At 46.3% G+C, this 20,471-nt stretch overlaps 1 protein-coding gene across 1 annotated transcript in view; it reads right to left on the bottom strand.

The window, feature by feature from the left end:
• The window catches only part of LOC115389268 (receptor-type tyrosine-protein phosphatase gamma-like), a 463,600-nt gene that overhangs the window by 94,033 nt on the left and 349,096 nt on the right, over positions 1–20,471 (bottom strand). The window contains exon 5 of the mRNA XM_030092770.1: positions 14,669–14,764. Within this exon, the coding sequence (XP_029948630.1) occupies positions 14,669–14,764 (96 nt within the window). The remainder of the gene's footprint in view (positions 1–14,668; positions 14,765–20,471) is intronic.

The following is a 20,471-nucleotide window of genomic DNA, read 5'->3' as shown; positions in this document are numbered from 1 at the left end:
CTTGAGGGTTCTGCAGGATCTTAGCTGTTCGAGCACTGCGCTCTTTTGAACAGAGATCTCAGATGTTGTTCCGGGTCTTTCCTGGAGCCATGCATCCAGCTTGGGGGTTATTGCCCCTAGTGCCCCCATCACTACTGGCACTACTGCTGCCTTCACAGCCCACATCTTCTGCACAACATTCCAGTAGCTGGAAAAGGCAGGACTGAGATCAGCAGAGTCTCAGCTGGGCTGTGGAGAAACAGAACTGGTCCATTAATCAGTGGTCCAAAGTCCTCTTTTCAGATGAAAGTACATTGTAAATTCAGATCTCAGAGTCTGAAAGAACACTAGAGAGACCCAGAATCCAGAAACCCAGGTCCCGGAGTGTGGAGGAAGACTGGACAGGCTCAGTATCAGGGTTTTTGCTGCTGTGTCCTCTGCTACTGTTGGTCCACTGAGTTTTGTTGTCATGCAGCAGCTACCAGGACAATCTACAGCACTTCCTGCTTCCTGCTGTTGATCAGCTTCATGAAGACGGTGGGTTTTTTCCCAGCAGGACTTGGCTCTTGGCCACACTGCCAAAGGCAACAACAGCTGGTTCGGTTACCATGGTAGTCCTGCAGACTGTCCTGATCTGAACCTGGTACAGGATCTCTGGACCGGATCAGAGGCACCAGATGAGCTGACGGCTGCTGTCCATCAGAGCCTGCTTCAAAGCTCCGTGGCCTCCAGGCTTCCTGAAGCTGGATTCATGCAAAAGGAGCTGAACAAGGTATTGAGCACCCAGAGACGAACATCCTTTTTAAAGCCTGAATTTCAGTTTAAAACAATGTTTTTTGACCTGATATGATTGTCACCCTGTGTACCTCTCTGGCCACATAGGGGCGCTCAGGGTCTGTTTTGTCTCTGTCTGTTGAGGTGGGCGGCGCTGGGTGAAGTCAGGACTGGCTGATCACGGGAATCGCCTTCAGCTGCTACTTCCTGTTGATGAGAGCATCTATTCAAGCTGATCTCTGACTCCACGTCGGTGGAGCATAGCTCCAACTACAGTGAGTGTGGTGTGCTCATGTTTGTTTCCAGCAACCCGTCCCCCGTTAGATTGTGTGTCTCTGTCCAGTCTGAGGACGAGCCCAGCCGGCCTCCCTGCCTGGCCCAGCTGGACTGACATACCGGCCCAGCTCTCCTCAGTGTCCCTGTGGATTCCCCAGACCTCTGATTAGGGGTGGGCGATATGGCCTAAATTGTATATCACGGTATAATTTGATATATACATTTCAGCATAACAGTCTTGTAATGGTTACCATGGCACATGGTGAAAGCATGGAAGCAGGAAATAGTTTTTAAACTATTAAATCACAGAAGTCAAGTTATTTTGAATCCAAACCAGGTCCAGATTACAGATCAGGGGTCTGCAACTTGATTTGGCATTGAGGCAATTCTTTTTTTTGACTGATCCCAATTTGTCGTGGCTGACAGCTAAGCTAACAGCTGACTGAGGCTCCAGTAGCATCTATCAGCAGCTACTTTTACAAAGCGTCCCTGAAGGCAGCAGGAGCTGCAGGTTGTTCACTGAATCAGAGGGTTTCAGGTGTTTCACAGGTAATGAAGGCGGTTTAGCAGCAGCTGGATACTCACAGGTTAAAGGACGGTGTTACTGCCTCCGTGAAGCAGCTGCTTCAGATTCTCAAAATTGTCTGGCAGCCAGATATTATTGTTCTGCGGTGGGCCGCCAGTTACAGATCGCCGTTTTAGATTTTGCACCAATCTTTTTTTCACAAGCTCTTCTGCTGTCTGCTCTACGCTCGCCGCCATCGCTGTTGTGTTCTTCTTCTTCAGGGAAGCGGGCATCTAAAAAGCTGCATTACTGCCACCTAGAGGACGTAATGTGCTATTGCGGTTGGGTGGTATGACCAAAATCCCTACCGTGGGCCAAATTTATATCGCATACGGTTTATACTGTTTATACCGCCCAGCCCTACCTCTGATCACTCCCGTGAAACTAACAAAGTGTGTTTTATGAACTCTTCCTTCATTTAATCCTGCAATCTGCACTTGAGCTTCTGGTCCACACGATAACAGCGATATTTTAACGTTCTGAGACACATCTGTGAGCCACAATCATCCAAATCTCAAGGAAACAAGGCTGGAAAAATGTGTTCATCAGCATGTTGTGACGTTTTGAGACGTCAGTGTTCATAGAGAACATCAGCAGTATGGTTCTCTCTACCAGTCAGTGATTATAACGTGAACGGTGTGTGTACCTGGAAAGATTCTTACTGTTTGTTTGTAAATCCATTAGTGTGCTTTGACTCCACCTATTGTTTTATGATGTGCACCATTCTATTGGCTTCACACATTTGCTGATTAATTTCAATCTGTATTCCAAAACCATGGGAATTGGTGTTCATAACGCAGTTCATTCACTATGGAAATGATTCGTCTTTCTCCAAGCTGGATGCTCTTAGTGTGGCTCCATGCAGCTCGCCTCCGCCTCCCCGTTTATTTAATATACTTTTATTTAATCCAGGTGAGAATGTAGCGGTGTCTGTTTGTTGTCAGATACTGACACTGTGTGGAATTGAGCTGAGGAAGTTCAGGTATCTGCAAGGAAGCGATTGCCTCTTGGTGGAAATCACATGTTTCAAACACTGATAAAGAAATAAAATAATAACTGCAGAGAGGCAGTCTATTAGATGGTGGATGGTTTGAAACTCTCAGCCCCCCCGCGCACACACACACACACACACACACACACACACACACACACACACACACACACACGGTGTCATCACTCAAACCAGTGAAGGTATTAATACGTGGAAATGCAACAAAGAGCCTGTCTTCATTACAAAGCGAGACGGGGAGTGGGTGAGACAGAGGAGGCAGGGAGATGAAGAGAAATAAAGAAGACAGACAAAACGATGGACAGGGGGGCAGCGAGGAGGGGAGAAAGAAAGGGGGACAGAGGGAATTAGCGTTTCATTATTAATGTTTGTCTGTGGAAGCCCATCGGCTCGTCCCGGAGAGCCTCGGCCACGGGGCCCGCCAAACGCCAGCCTCCCACCCTCCTCCTCCTCCAGCCCCCCACCCTCCTCCTCCAGCCTCCCACCCTCCTCCTCCTCCAGCCCCCCACCCTCCTCCTCCTCCAGCCCCCCACCCTCCTCCTCCTCCAGCCTCCCACCCTCCTCCTCCTCCAGCCCCCCACCCTCCTCCTCCAGCCCCCCACCCTCCTCCTCCTCCAGCCCCCCACCCTCCTCCTCCACCCTCCTCCTCCTCCAGCCCCCCACCCTCCTCCTCCTCCAGCCCCCCACCCTCCTCCTCCTCCAGCCTCCCACCCTCCTCCTCCTCCAGCCCCCCACCCTCCTCCTCCAGCCCCCCACCCTCCTCCTCCTCCAGCCCCCCACCCTCCTCCTCCACCCTCCTCCTCCTCCAGCCCCCCACCCTCCTCCTCCTCCAGCCCCCTCCCTCCTCCTCCTCCAGCCGCCTCCCTCCTCCTCCTCCAGCCCCCCACCCTCCTCCTCCTCCAGCCCCCTCCCTCCTCCTCCTCCAGCCTCCCACCCTCCTCCTCCTCCAGCCCCCTCCCTCCTCCTCCTCCTCCAGCTCTCCCCCCTGCCGTCCTCCAGCCCTCCTCTCGCTTCATTCTTCCCTACAGCTCCATCTCCTTCTTTCTCTCCGGGGACAGGCTACTGCAGCCACAAATCAGGGAAAAGAGAAAGTAGTGGAGTCTGACATGTCATATTTCTTTCCTGCACCGCTCTCTCTCTCTCTCTCTCTCTCTCTCTCTCTCTCTCTCTCCCTCTCTCTGATCCCTCGCTATGTATCGTCTTCCTCGACTCGTGTCTTACAGAGATGATCTCCTCCTCTTGTCTTTGGCAGCACAAACTGTGGTTGAATCAAGGTTTCATGGACGTAAAGCTCAGACACATCGGAGCACAGAGCTACTAATTACTTTACTGACCACTTCATCATTCATGGCACATGAATGGGGGGGGGGGCAAACGCTGCAATCACTCTGCCTTCTTTACCTTTGAGGTTTTTAGTCCAATGAAAGAAAACCTCTTTCAAGGATACTCTTTCATTCTTTCATGGATCTTCTGACTGCTGCAGCGAGACGGAGGCAGGAGGAGGTTTGTGAGGAGCTCTCAGAATGAGGCCGATGGTGTTTTTGACCTGAACCTGGTCTGTCCAGACCTGCTCTCCTGTACGACTTTAGCTCTGCCATCCTCACAGTGTTGTTCATTACACGCACAGATTACTCTAATGAATATGGACCAAACTTCACAGCTAATGTCCAGCAGATATTTCTCCATCTGGTCCTCTGTAGGAGACCAAGTACCGTATGTCTGTACTTTGACTAAGATCACCAGATTGTGCAGTGTTGTTTTAATGAAGAGAAATCTGACAGTACAAGAACGAGCTTCGAGGCGGAGGCACTGTTTCAAATACTGTTTGACACACTGATTTGGCAAAACTATTGACTTGTAGGACTCCTCACTTCTTCACACTCTATTTTCATTAATATGAATTACTTTGTAAAAGCTACTAAAAGAAGGGTGTTCTTTTAGTGTGTTCTAACCCAAAAAAAAAACCAACAAAAAAAAGACCAACAAAAAAACAAAAGGGAAATGTTTAAACATATAAACTCTGAGAACGATTTATGTAAAATCTAATGTTTCAGCTGTTTGCCTCAAAAAAAAGAAGTACCGACTCTAAAGGGGGGGTGTTACGTGTTGTTTTAGCCCTTTAGCATCAGTCTACAGCACTCAAGCTACAGCTTTGCCCAAAGTTGGATGGTGAAAGCTGCATGTGTCAAAAACAACTTAAAGGAGGGGTATTATGCAAAGTCCACTGTTTTGAGCTTTGTATAAAGCTATAGAGTCATTTCCCCATTAAAAAGATGCATGGAGTTGTTTCCTGAACCATTCACGTATATTTGAGCAATCCCTGAATCTCCCCGTGGCAGCCATGTTGAGGCTGAAACGCTCGGTTCTGCACTGCTCCGCCAATAACAATAGGGGCAATAAAAGGCATTTTTACAACACTGTATTTCCCCTGGAACATGTGAAAATGTGAAATCTGCTGTGTCACAGTCAGAGCTGTGCAGGAGGAGTTGTGCAGACTACATCAGAGCTGGGGCGGAGCTATGCATTATGGGTGGAGTTGTGTGTTATGGGCAGAGCTGTGCATTACGGGCGGAGCTGTGCATTATGGGCGAAGCCTGAACATGGCTGCCAGGGGGAGATTCAGGGATTGCTCAAATATGCGTGAATGGTTCAGGAAACAACTCCATGTGTCTTTTTAATCAGTAAATGAAACTATAGCTTTATAAAAAGCTCAAAAAAGTGGATTTTGCATAATACCCCTCCGTTTACAAAAAAATCCTCCTTAAAATCTGCAGAAACACATCAAGGTAAGCTAAAAGTTCTTTTCTTGGCTTATTTTAGCCAAGGTTATATCAATCTTTCTTTACTGACACTTTCCCCGGTTTAATGAAAATGCATCGTCTTATATTCGGGCCAATATGGTAATTACTGAACAAAATTAAAAATACTGAGAGACAAAAGGGCTCCAGATTAGTAGTACTGCTACTAACAGTAATGGGTGTGTGAGTGCCTGGTGATGAGACTGACTGCTGCTGCATGTGGGCTTCCATATCACTGCATCACTGGAATCTCCCACTGAAAAGATGGTTCCAGGGATGCAAACAATTAATCGATTATCGATTAATTGTTGATAAGAAATTCCTCGATTAAAATAAATTACTTGCAATGAATTGCGTTTTGAACCTGTAATTCCCCGCAAGCCCGCATGAGGGCGCGCTTGACGATAGACGTCCTCGACACGTACGCGGCAACATAGAAGAAGTCAGCGTCTGACGACAACAACGAGACAGACATGAAGCGGTGGGCTGGCAGGATGAGGGGACAAGACGGAGTTCGGTACGGAGCCACTTTCAGTTGGTTAATGACAACAAAGACGCCAAATGCACAATCTGTGGAAGTATTTTAAAGTACAGCTCCTACACGACTTCGCTAAATCATCACCTCAGTACGTGACATTCAGCCGAGCTGCGAGGAGCGAGGAGCTCAGCCTGCATCACCGCAGCGCTGGGACGACGAGTGACTGCACGAAGGCAGAGGGCATTATGGGACATGGCTACTGCAGACATGCTGCCAGTACATGTGGTTGATGACAGGGGTTTAGAGAGGTAATAAAGTGCTCATATTTTTAAGCAAAAATAGAGAAGTCTCACACTTTGCAATGAGGACCACCATGTTTTTAGTTGTTTCCAGGCAGCCTGTTTTTTAATGTAAAGGAGGATTATTAATGGTGCTAACAGTCCAATCGTGACTTAATTTCTTTGCATAATTTAAGTATTTTATTACACTGCTAAATCAGAGAAAGTGCACAGATTCATTTTCAAGTTAGTCACCTTCATTTTTGTTCTATTTGTTTTGCTTCTAACAGACAGTGCACTTATGATTCATGTTTCAACTAGCCTTACATTAGCCTTGTTAAAGCACTGTTCCATTTGTGAATGTGTTGTTCCCTGCTGTTGAGAATAAATCTTTTGTTAAGGGATATGATTAGCATTTTCTCTTTCATAAGAAACACAGCATTTTTGTGGAAATGAACCTATTAATTCAGAGGGAAATTCAGAGAAAATTGCCGCTTATCAATTAATCAATAATCGATCGATAAGATGAATCAACTATCAATTAATGAATTACTCGATATTTTGCATCCTTATTTGTGATCCATCTTGTGTATTTGTTCACTTCTATGTTTATCTGGTTGGTTTCAGTTTACAGCCTTCAGGAGAAAGTAATAAAAGCTCAGAGCAGCTGAAACCTGCTGCTTCCTCTCTGAAGAACTGTTCTCTACAGGCCAGACTGAACCCAGCATCCAGGAGGCTGAATTATTCATGTTCATGAAGCTGAACAGAACTGGAATTTGATGGTTATAAAGTTATTTACATCATTAATGCAGTTATTGAACCTTTGAGGTTCTTAATTGTTGCTTATTTTGCGAACGAGAATATATATTTTTTTATTTAATACTGCAGTAATATTTCTTGATCTTAAATCAGGTGAAATGTTATCTCTGTTGTGAGTTTTTGAGTTTAGAATAATTTTACAAAAAAAATTCTCTTATGAGTTGTCTTCAACATATTTTTATTTTCACAAAATGATATTTGAAAAATAGGGGTCGTCTTATAATCAGAGTCGTACTATATTCGGGCCGATACGGTAATTCATGGGTGACTTTGTTTAGTTTAGTTTATTTGTTTCTTTCGTTTAAAACAACACAAAGACAAAAAAACAAAAAAGATGAAAATACATCAATGTCATCAGTCTAGACACCAAACAAACGAAAGAAAAGGAGCAGAAAGAAGAACAATCTTATTACATCTGCCCCTTTACATACAGTATTTGAACAAATACAAATTAACAATACTCAAAAACTCATATTCATTAAATAAAAAAAAAAAATGTTTTCACATGCAACAACTTAGTTTTCATTTTCATATTTTTCCAGTGTGGAATTTTTTATGTTTCTTAAATGTCATCATTGTTTTACACTCTTTGATTTCCTGTTTCAGAGCATTCCATAAGTTCCCTCCTTTTACCACGATGTTTCTTTCTTTGATTTGGTTCTGAATCTGGGTTTCTTGAACACGTCTATTCCTTTAAGATTGTATATACTGGTTCTTATTTCAAATATATTCTGAAGGTTTACAGGCAATAGATTCCACTTTGCCTTATACATTATTTTTAGGATGCTTAAATCAACAATATCGGGAAATTTCAAAACTTTCAGTTTAATAAATAATGGGTTAGACGGCTCTCGATAGTGACTATTTGTTATTATCCTTATAGCCCTTTTTTGTAGAATGACAATTGTCTGTAAATAAGTTTTACATGTCGTGCCCCACACTTCAACACAATACATGAGATGAGGCAAAATCATGGCGTTATACAATGTTAACAAAGCACAACTGTTCAAAAAAAACTTGACTCTGTGTAACACAGAAATGGCTTTCCCAACTTTCCCTTTGGTGTAATTAATGTGAGATTTCCACTTTAGATCGTCATCAATCATCACTCCTAAGAATGTTGCTTCTGTTACTGGCTCGTGGCGGCCCAGCGTTCATAGCGACGTCGCTTTTTGATCCTTGGATGTCGGCTCTTCCTGTCATTGTGAAGCAGAATTCACCAAGCGTTGGATTGTTCACCCACTAATAGGGAACGTGAGCTGGGATTAGACCGTCGTGAGACAGGTTAGTTTTACCCTGCTGAAGATGTGTTGTTGCAGTAGTAATCCTGCTACGTATTTTCAGCATAGTGATTTAACTTTAACTCAGATATGACTTTCAGGTTCTTTCTCCGGCACTGATCAGGAGAAATGGAGAAGTTTCTCTGCGTACTGTGAGAATATGTGCCTGTGTATTGTGGATATCTGAATCTATTGTAATTCACTACCTGTAAACTGCTCCTGACACACACCGTGTGGTGTTACATGTCGAGGAATTGACATTGTTCACTTGAGGCCCGGTCAGCGCCAAAACATAAATTAGTGAAGAAATAAACAGAAGAAACTAGGAAGCAAAATAAAACAAATTGATGAATAAATGGGTGTAAAAAGAGAGTGTGTTTAGTGTTCTCGAGGCTCAGGTAGGGCTGGGCGATATGGCAAAAAAAAAAAAAAAAAATCACGATTTTTTTTCATATTCGATCTCGATTATAATCACGATGTGTTTATATTGTTTTTAAACCAGTTTTAAATCATCTGCACTGAAAACTAGAACTATAGAATAGTTTAACATTTTATTAACAAACCAAGTAAATAGCAATGCAAATTAAATAATATAAACAAAGAAAAATATAAGAACAATCTCACTGAACAGTGCAGTAAATGGAAAAAAAATCTAGCACCAAGATAATAAAATCTTGCGATGCACCGTTTTTTCAGTGAAAGAGAAGAACTGAACAATTGTTAGTTAAAGCGTAACAGTTTCCAGCCCTGAGGATTTTTGTTGGTATAAAAGATTAAAAAACTAAAGAAACGGCCTGGGGATAATGAAGGTGCTTTAGAATGGAAACATTATTTTCAAGTTATGATGCTAAATATGCTGCTGCCATCATTAATGCTTGCATCAAATGTACAACATTTAAATAATCTAGACTGGACAGATTAGACTTAAAATGTAACAGTACAAAACTACAATAATATAAAAAAAAAATAGACAAAATTAATAATTTTTATACTCTTAGAATGTTGCTCGTTTGGCGCAGTGGCCTGAAAAGACGACACTGGCTGCGTTTACATGCAGTCAATATTCGTGTTAAGATAAATATTCTGGTTTCAGAATAAATATTCTGGTTTAGAATAACCGCAGGGAGAGCCCCATTCAGACCACGGTGCACAGGCGACGCCATGACTGCATTTGCACTTCATGCCACTAGGTGTGCTGTTTGCATGTTCAACCTTATTTTACAGACACTACAGAAGAAGAACGGCGCCACAGGCTCTCTGCATGTTGTTAGAAGAAGAGTGTTAGCAGCAAGAAGTGGTGACATGTTCAATGATGCGATGCACCGTCATTTTCAGTAAAAGAGAAGAACTGAGCCGTCGTCAGTTAAACTGGATCACAAGTAGCTTCTGTACTCAAAAGACCAGATTCCTTGCGGATCGGTGTGTTAGCAGCTGTGTGCTAGCGGCGGTGTGCTAGCGGCGGTGTGCTAGCGGCGGTGTGCTAGCGGCGGTGAGCTAGCGGCGGTGTGTTAGCGGCGGTGTGTTAGCGGCGGTGTGCTAGCGGCGGTGAGCTAGCAGCAGTGAGCTAGCAGCAGTGCGGGTGGAGCAGGCTTTCCTGTCAGCAGCAGCCTCATCTTCAGAGGAAAACGCCGAGCCATGGCTGACTTCCTCTGCTTCGCTGCCCTCGGCTCCACTCAGCTCCATCTCTGTTTACTTCTCAGACAGCTTACAGGCGGAAGTTGAGCAGGAAAAAGTCGACTGTGATTGGCTGTGTCACACACATTTCTGCCATGTCTGATCGAGTAAATGTGCTCACAGCTGATCACCGTGATCAACTGGAAATTAATCACGATCACCAATCACGATCACATAATCGCCCAGGCCTAGGCTCAGGTATCTCTGGTGAACAGCAAGTCATCTTCCTGGATTTTAAACAACATCACTTTCAACTGTCATGAGAAATAAAGCAGTGGAGACGTTACAGCTCCTCTGGAGCGGAGAGCTTTACAAACCTGATTCCATTCATGGAGAGAATCTGACTCTCCCACCTTTAATCAGCCTCCTTTCTTCCAACAGGACAACACAAAGCTGGGAATGAGCTGGATTCTCACCTTCTGTCTGCCTTCAAGCAATCACAAACCTTTCTGAACTAAAACTTTCCTTCACTTTTAATCATTCCACGGCTTCTGGGCAAAATTCAGAGTTTTTTTATGTTCCGTCCCTGCAGTGAAGTGATGATCCTTCGGAGTGGTCCTGGCGCCGTGGTTGGAGGGAGGAGTCCCTGCCGGCGGCTGAGTGATGGAGTATAATAAGTAGGGCAGCGGTCACACCGAGACGGGACGACGGAGACGAAGCACTGCGGAGCTGCCTTTCCTCAGCAGCCAAGAACTAAAACTTTGCAGATTTAAACATCAGTAATGAGAGTATTAGGGTGTGGAGATATCCTCTCAAATTCCTGGAAAATTGCTCAACTGTGGCCCAAAGTAAATTACAGGTGATGAATTCTTTTTCACTGCATAACTGCGGAGGCTAATCCCTCCTGTAGAGCGCGGCGAGCCGCTCGGCGGCGGCGGATCCTGCCTAATGACTGTCTTCAGGGGTGCTGGGTGTGGAGCGGCATGAAGAGCTACGAGCTCTAATGTGTCTTCATAGCGCCGTTCTTATCCCGGCCGAGCACGCCAACACGTCTCCACCTTTACAGTGAAGAGGAAACCCCCATCTGAACGATGGGACCAGGTTCAGAGGAGCCTCCAGGTTGTCTCAGAATAAATGCACTCAGTGACTTCGACTGGCTGAGAATACCAACGCACTCCTGAAGCTGATTGGTCCAGGGCACAGCGCAGAAGCCCACATGTCTTCAGCTGCAGCCAACCAATAACCAGCAGCATGGAGCGGCCTGGGGACAGGAAGGAGGGCATGCAGACGATGCACAGAGCTCTCCAATGGCTCACTGGTCCAAACAGGACAAACGTCTCACTCCACAGTCCATGCTTAATTACCCTACAAAGACTTGTCTTGTGTCTGTCTACGATCATCTGGGACAGACAGACAGAGGCTCATGGACCCTGGAGCTGTTCCCCACGGTACACTGCAAAGTGATGTGGTGCAAATGTTCTGGTAATGCACAAGCAGAAACCATCACTGAATGGTCTGGTAATGCACAGAACAGAATCAAACCAACTTCCCAGCGAGGACAGAACGCACCTGGGCCGAACTGGTAAAGAAATGTCCCCAAATGTCATTAACATAGTATGATGGGTAAAAAATATGTTGCTTTTAAAGCTGAATAAACAGTGACTGACAGGAGGGAGCACGGCCTGAAGCCAAGCGATTGTTTCACAAGGCAGGTGAAGCAGGCATGTTAGTGGGGATCTTAGTAACAGCAGCTTCAAAATCCTTCTGGATTCATCCTAAACACACTGGCATGGCGTGGCACTGCTGCCTGCAGGCTGAAGGCAACAGGACGTGAGACACCAGAGCAATGCTTGGAAACCTTTGTTGAGCTGCAGGAACAGGGTCAGCAGCTGTCTGATACTGGTCTGGATGTCTCCGTGTGGATGGTGGAAACAGACCATCAGAGCATCAGAGGTTACATGCAGCCTGGTAATAATGGACACACGGTCAATACCAGGTGTCCCTTCACCAACCGCTGTCTGGAGACGTTTTACTACCTCGCCAAGATGAACGAGACGCAGCTACGATCACATCGTTCCACTGGGTGATCAACCCACTCCATGAAATGCTCAGCCTTCATGCTGGTTTTGCTTTGCCGCTGTTGACGTTATTGCCTTGATAAGTTTTACAGATAACTGTTCTGTCAGTCACGTCCACATCACAACAAGTTTTCCAAAGAAAATAGTTGCATAAAGTCTTGACAGAGACGTTAGTGAACCTTTCCCAGTCTCTCCTGGCATCCTCTCAGCTTCTCCTGAGCCACATACTTCTGTTTCCAGTGTTTTCAGGGATGACAGGTCCAGACTGCAGGCGCTGCTTTAATGAAATTCAGGTGGTCCTGGTCCTGGCAGAGCAGCCGGGGTCCCAGGTGGTCCTTGTGTTGCCTCAGACCTCGTCCAATCTGATAAAACGCCCCTGGTCCAGAGACTTGGATTCACAATCTGCTGGTAATATGAGGAAGTGCCGTCCGCGGAGGAAACACTGCCGGTCCCGCCGTCGTGATTGAAGCTGTATTTTCAGCCGTCACTGCAGACAGTCGGCTCATTTCCTTCACCGTTTAGACGCTGTTTATGATACTACTGCAAAACCAATCCACGGAATCTGAAAGTGTTCTCATCGGGGTTAGTTTGAGTTCTGAAACCTCTACAGCAAGTGAAATCAAGCCCTCAGCATCCGCCTCTCAGTGGGTCACTGATCCCGATCCCAACGTCTGCCACCACTGGAACAGTGAAGGACTGCAGACCGCCGCTCTGAGGACGGCAAAGAAACCCCTCTGACAGGTCCTGGCTCCTGAAACTCAGCGGGCTCGTGATGTGAGGCTCACATGCATTCTGTGGTGATCAGTCAGCTTCAGTCTGACAGCAGTGTGAGGAAGTGAAAGCAGGAAGCACACTTCATACACAGTGCATGAGTGACAACAACTGGAAAATAACGCCTAATAAAACAGGGTTCATGTTAAAGATGACGCCTCAGGATGGGCTGAATGGAGACTTTCTGAGGTTGAGGGTGTGTCTTAATCATTCATTGACACCTCCTAAAGGTTTAGTTTATTACTTGATGTAAACTTTACCAGACCACCTGCTGAGACGCTGCATTGTGCTGGACACACACGCGCACACACGCACACACACACACACACACACACACACACACACACACACACACACACACACACACAGATCAAACAAACCACTGAATGTGAAATGCTTTGAATTTTCTTTTTCAGGTTACCAATGACAAACTGAACCCTGTGAACAAGACAGCAAAGGGCATGGATAAACAAAGAAAAAATACCTCATACACACACACACACACACACACACAGGCCTGGTTCTGTCAGAAACAAACACACAGACACAACCTGTTGCGTTTTATCTGCAGAGCGGCGTTGTTGAGGGCAGGTTAGGGTTCAGATCAGTCTGGGCTTGGGAGCTGCAGCTGCATAATATCAGCGCTTCAGAGGAAATGTGCTCCGTGTCATAAATCAGGCGCAGTGAAGGAAGAGTGCAGATATGAGACGAGCACCGGTCGGAGGAGGACTGAACACGCCTGCCGGTGAAGGGAGCAGCTTTGGACACTTCCTCTAAAAGGGTGAGCGTTTGGAGCCGTGCAGGCCGGCTGGTCTGAGGTCAGCACTTTCTTCATCTGCTTCTCTCTCTTTGACACCACATCCATTCAGTCACGGCTCGCTCACTCTTTTGGCGGCTATTCAGACATTTACAGCAATGAGATCAAGCCTTGGACTTTTCCCTGAACACTGCTCAGTCACTCAGACCTGCGGTCCCGTTAAGTTTAGTTTCCAAAGTTTAAAAATGACCCACGATAATCAAAAACAGCGGTTGAGATGTCACATCAACGACCGCCATGCATTTCTCCCCAGGCCTTAGACCGGACAGCTCCAGACATCAGGAAGCAGAACCTGAAACAGCCAGCGCTCGCCGCTCTTCCCTCCTGAGAGGTCTCTGTTTGTCCTAAACATGACCCAGCGCTGAACGGTGTGACCGTCTGAACGCTGCAGGAACCTGCAGCCCGGCCGAGACGAGCCGGCCATGCAGGAGTCTTGGTCTGAGTAGGTTTTCACAATGTTTAAAGAATAAAACTATTATTTTAACTCTGCAGTAAAACAATTTCTCTGACCTGAACAGAGGTCAGTCTGAGGCACCTGTTCCAACTCCAGAACGCTGCCACACACACTCCCACACACACCCACACACACACTATCAATGGCAGTGAAGAGACGAGGACACAGTCTCCTGCCTTCATGTTCAGCACTGTTGACCTTTCTTTTCAAAGAAGATATTCACAGCTCCTCTCGTACAGGCAGGAGTTTGGTGATCATTCAGGACTGGTTGCTGTGTTGTTCGCTGCATGAAACAGGAACAAGGGGCTTCTAGAAGACTCCAGTAGAATAAAATAGAATTGAATAGTAGAGAAAAATGCTTTTCCTCATCAGGAAAAGCATTTTTCTCAATGAATAATCCTGATAATGATAGTGACAGTTCAGAACGTATATTTCTGGGTTTCGTTTTTCTGATATCTGCTAATTTTTATTATTTCCTTGCAAAGCGATGATAACAGATAAAGAATATGTGGTTTTTCATTTTGCTCAAAGTATTCATGCACTGTCAAACAGAGCTGCATGACGGATCTTTACAACAACAAAAAGGGAAAAAGAGACAGAAGAGACAAAGTCAAGCCTATAATCACCATTTCGATCATTTAAGCACAATGCAGCATTTTGAAGAGGAAATCCTGCTACCTGGAAAAACACGGCCATGGCAGCAATGATCCGCTTCTCCCTGAGCGCCGCGCTCAGACTGTCGAAGTCGTCTGAGTTGTACATGTAGATCTGCATCTGTGGGAGACACAAACACCGGCGTTAGCATGCTAACTCCACCTCAGGCTGGAAAACACACGCATCAGGCAACACTGCGTGGCGCTCACAACATGAGCCCGTTCATACCTGCAACAACAAGAGGAGGTCAAAGTTCACATCCTGACACGAAGGATGGGAGAACTCTGGCTTCGAGCATACAATTAACTGATTAATTACTCTCATTTGTGAGGACATGTTCACACTTTGTCTGCTTCTAAGACATGAACTCCCGTTGCTGGGAAACAGCTGCTGTAGAACGTAAACATGCTGCTATGTTGGTGAAATCTGGCAGCAGGTCGGTCAGAGCGCAGACTTCTGGCTTCCAGCACCGAACATCCGGTCAAAGGGGCGAAGCAGAGTCCAGAGGCTGGGGGGAGGAGGGGGGCAGCCTTCGTCCTTCCTGAGCGGCTCTCATCCACCACGCCTTCCATCTCTACACCCACACACAACAGACTTCACACCCGGAGCCAACATGAGGCCCGCATGCTTCACCGGGGCGGTGCAGGTGTTTTCTGGTCCTACCAGCGTGTGGCTTGATTCTGTAGAATGACCTTAAATCAGACCGGCGATTACCCTGCAGGCGGCCTGTCAGCATATTTCCACTGAAGAAGACTGTGATCGACAGGATTCACCTGCTGCGGTGTGGAAACGGCTTCAAATAAATTGTTCACGTATTTTGTGCTGAGGCCTTCAAAGAAGCTTGCCAGGAAGCACACGAAGGTTTGACTCGTGTCTGTTTTAGTTACCCGATCAAAGACCACAGGCCACGGACCCGAAACACAGTAAAATAAACCATCTAAATATATTCTTTCAATGCCACCATTACTCAAGCAAAGAAAGCCTGCAACAGCAATCTAAATAACAAAGTTGGCTGAAATCAATCAAAAACTACATTTCCCAGAATGCCTTGTACCTACTGGGCATGCGCAGTTCAAGCCGCACGACCACGAGTTAAATGTAAACAAGCCTCACGTGCCCATAAAGCAAACGTAAACTAACATCAGTGAAGCGCAGCATTGACAGCAGACCCACACCGCACACCGCGCCGCCGCCACTGCTGTCAGTCGCCGAGCGACGGCAGCAAACAAGTTCGGGCCGCCGCTAGCCAAATGCTAACACTGTCCGCGTGGCTGAACCCACAACGCCAGGTTTTCTACCGCGCTACAAGCGGCAACCAACACGAGCGAGGCGCACGTCGAAGCACATAAGTAAACATTAACACTGTTCTAAAATCAAAACAGTAGCTGCAACATGCAGACGGGCTGCGTGCTCCTGGCATGGCGAAGATAAGACCCTTTCAAAATAAAAGTATCCTGCAGTGCGCCATATTGTAACACTTAAATAGAAAATACATAAACATCCAAAGAACTTATTTCTCTCTTATTTAGCATTACTTACTTCTACTTTAACCCACAACTATTTAATATAAATAAAATTATCCAAACCCATTGATTTTTAGCAACCCGAAGTCTCAACATAAATAAATGAGTTGCAAATACAGTTGATATTTAAAAGTAATCCCACAACTCTTCTACTGTAGATGCTGCTGTCTGGATGGGGGATTTTATTCAGACCATTATCATATTTCAGTGCTGTTTCCATGCCGATGTTGATTCCCAGAAAGCTGTTCGTACACCACAAGCAAACGGCACATTTTCACACGTCTTTCTGTGTTTAAGAGACAAACCAGGCTGCAGCCTGAAGTCAATAATTCTGTGAAATTGACTGGGATGATGGCTGTTGTTCAGTAAAACCAATCAGAACAGACACACAAACACACACACAGAAACTGGCCAAACAGTCAGGCACTACTTGTTGTCATGGCGATATGGAGGCATGACGCATTAAGGCGCTCAGTAAATGTGTGTGTGGCACAGCGTGTGTAGACAGTGTGTTCATGTGCATGTGTGTTTACAGGGTTTGTAGCGATGGAGAACATGCTCCTGCATGCCAAAAGCAGTTGTTTGGGCTTTTTCCTCGCCGAGATCAACTCTGTCAAAATCAGTTGTGCTTCTTTCCTGCAGCTCAGTAATCCTGGCGTGAAGAGCTCCGTGCATCACTGTTCCTCTGCCTGCAGTAGACAGTCGCCTGATTCAGTCTGTTTGGTGAATTCAGAGGCAGGGGGCTCCAACAATATGAAATACAGGTCGTAAGTTTGGACTTGAGGTATTTATACTGAACATGAGCAGAGCGAGGTAAACCTGGGGAGAACTTCTGGTTCAGTTTAGGTGTGAATAAATCATGGTCAGCATCATGTTATCTGCTGTAAAACCGTAGGAATACTTTGGTTTTGTTTCTGAACGTAACTGCAGTGGGTGCAGGCTGCAGACAGACATTCTGACTCCCGGGTCTGTGAACAGCCCCTTCCACATCGTTATCATGTCCAAATGGAAGAAATGACTGCTTTGTGTTGATGTTTGTCTTTGGAAAGTCTTTGGACTGAATGTCTTTGAATGTCAATACTTCCTGCTGGCAGCATAATGCATGTGTCAGCTGTGGGAGTGCTGTTCCTCTGCATCCTCCTCCATATGATGTCTGTGATCTTGGGAGATATTGTGCATGCGGGGGACTCTTATCAATAAGAGGAGGGAGGCAAACCTGTAATTTGCAGCAGCAGCAGAGTGAAGGGGAGAGGGAGACAAAGAGCAGAAAGATGTGGGTAAATAGAGCTCTGGGAGGAGCAGCAAAGGGAAAGCTGGCCTCCTTCGGCGATCAGCCTCAGGAGGTGTGTAACTGCACCTTTCCCTCTTCCTGGAGTTCAAAGCCCGAGTCTGAGCTCGACATGCCGCTCCGCCTGGAGGGAAATCGACACCAAACAACTTGTTTATTTTCTTCTTCTCAGAAAAACTCTTTGAGAGGAGAGGAGAAGCCCGTCCTCCCGAGGCGCCGAGGGTCCTCGTCTGCTTTACATCTCCCATCAGGTCAGGAGACATTCCCACCCAGACCTGTCACACCATGAAGCTGCAACCTGCAATCACAGCCCGAGGACGGCTGGTGGCTGGCTCCAGGCTTCAGCAGCAACATCACCTCCACCTGACTGAAGGAGCCGGAACCAGTCAGAAGGTTGGATTGTCTGAACTGTCCCGAGACGGGTTGAAGAGGAGCACCAACACATCCTAAAGGCTTTGACACCTGCTTCTCTTTATAAATGAATATACAGGAACTGAAAACTGGGACAACGGTTTCTTTCAGTACGTTCATCCAACATCCGTCACATCTAACCCGCCTGGTCCTTCTCAGGGTCGAGCTGATCCCAGCTGCTGTGGGTGGGGGCGGGTCCACCCCGGACAGGTCGTCAGTCTGTCCAACAATTACATCTTTACCTACACAAAAAATTGATGACCTATTGTTTATTGCCATGTATGCTGTCACAAAGTGATTTTAGGAACACCAAATCAATGAAAACATACTATATTGTCCCTGGCACTCTTGAAAAAAAACCCCAAAACAAAACAAACCACTCAACGTGGCAGTCACTGCACACCTGGCTGGAAATGTTAGCTCTGATGACGGTGATGTTTTTCTCTCAGGCATAAGAGTTGCAGCTTCCTGTAGCCTCGTTTTCATCTTTGTGTTCATTCATAGGACTGATGCTGAGCGTCTGTCACTGTCTCCCTGTTCCTCAACAGGCTGAATGGTTGTGCATCCTGTGTGTGTGTTTTTTTCAGGTCAGTCTTTAATCACAAGAATGCTGCAAGCCATCGGAGCCTCACAGCGGAGGATATCGTTGTTCCTGGATTGTTAGAGGTGAGATGACAATGTCGTCTGTGTAAAGTCATTATTCTGGCTGGTAAAACCTCACGTTTCAATGAAAATATTGCACACATTTCTGAGAACTGCATATGTCACTTTGGCCAATAAGTGGTTGTACTCTAGACAGAAATGTCTCCTTTTATTGGACAGTCGTATTGGGGAAGGTTTCCATGACTGAATAAGATTAAAACCTGATATTACTTCTCTTCAAATCATTGTATCAGTGACAAAGAATGACTGTTTCCCTGTCAGTGTATTAATGGTCAAAATTCAATCATGATGCATTTGTCCACAATCACAAAAATGCTTATTGAACAGTCCACATTACTTACAGGGCTATTTCCACCGCCCCCAGAGCAGAGGACTGAGGGAAAACATGGAGTGTGAGGACTGGGTCACACGCCGGCCATTACTACAGCAACAACTCATCATCTGTAGGGTGAAACTAACCTGTGCTGTTAGACCGTTACGTTGCTTGCTCATTATGTGGGTTTGCTGACCGGCCTCAGTCACTGTCCAAAGCCGTGGCTGAGTCGCCGCCAACCTCCCTCCTGCTGCTTCCGGTCCGATTCCGATCATTTGACTGAACCACTTGTGGTATTTTTCAGTTCGACCCACTGCTGTGGTGATCTTTTATGGTCTGGGACTCACACTGCAGCTTCTCTAGCTTCGCCAGGACGGTCTCACTGTCTGACGGTATCCATCAGTGGCCGTCAGCTCAGAGGCGTCAAGCTACACTTCATCGGTGAGCGTCGCTCCATCTACTTCCCACTGAATCTTCTCCTCAGCCACCACACAAAGAAACATGCGCACCTCCTCATTGCTCCAAGGGGTCTGTTTGTGAGCAGGTTTCACCTTGATTGTTGTTGCAAGGTTTTAAAAATGGTGGGGCTTAGTCAGACTGATGCTGCTCTAACGGCTCAGCTACTGAAGCAAAGCTCCAGCCAATCACTGGCCAGCCGCCTGCTGACGCCACATTCTCACTTCGACTCAGCTCACTCTGTACTCTGAGTGGGGACAAGGAAGTACCTGGTATGAGCTACAAATATGTAACGGAAATGCACAAGAACCAATGCGAGGCGAGTTGAGTAAGGCAGCGTAGGACCGAGTGGAAAAACTATGTAGACTGGAGCGGAAAACTCCGCTGAGTTATGTGTGAGAGAGCTGGTCCTCTGTTCCACTGTCCACATGGTCCTCCTGTCTCCGAGGTCCGACTGTCAGAGTCTCCTGAACTCACATAGACCTTCCGAGAGAGGCTGAGAAGTGTGACACCCCTATAATTGGCACACACTCTCAAGCTCCCCTATTTAGAAATGGGCTGACCAACCCGGCGCCAGTCTGAAGGTACTGCACCCGAGGTCCATGAGATACTGCAGAGATATGTCAACCAGGGTATCACCACGTTTCCTGAGGCGCTCTCAAAAATACTCTGGCTTTACAGAAACAGCAATAAGCACGATTCATCTGCATGATGTAAAACTAGCAGAGAAAGTCAGAACAGGCTTGCTCTGAGGTGAAGTGAAAGCCACTTCACAACCAAGGAGGCCGCAGCTGTCTTAAAGGGGATGTTGATCGGCCGGTTTTGCTCATTCGTATTTCATTTCTAGCCCCCCCTAGAGGGCCTATACAGGATAACCGGCAGTGAAAGCTTCTTAGATCTGTGTCTTTTACTGCGCCGCTTCCTTGCTTTTCCTCCTTCCTCCGAAAACGCTCTGTTCAGTTGACTCCATCCCAGTCTCATCCATGTGCACATCCCACTCGCTGTGATTGGTCACACCCACCTTGCCGGTATGGAAGTGGAGATAACTGACAAGCGTTGCCATATCAGCTGTTTGTGAAACGGAACATTCCTCAGAAATCCAGCCTGAACTTTTGAACATGTTGTGCCTCTTCTGTGGAATCACTTCCATTTCATTTCGTGTTGCGTTCAAGG

The sequence above is a fragment of the Salarias fasciatus genome, chromosome 5, assembly GCF_902148845.1.
Source record: "Salarias fasciatus chromosome 5, fSalaFa1.1, whole genome shotgun sequence".
Lineage (NCBI taxonomy): Eukaryota > Metazoa > Chordata > Actinopteri > Blenniiformes > Blenniidae > Salarias > Salarias fasciatus.
The sequence above is the reverse complement of the archived record's forward strand: the minus strand, read 5'-3'. Positions and strand labels throughout refer to the sequence as shown.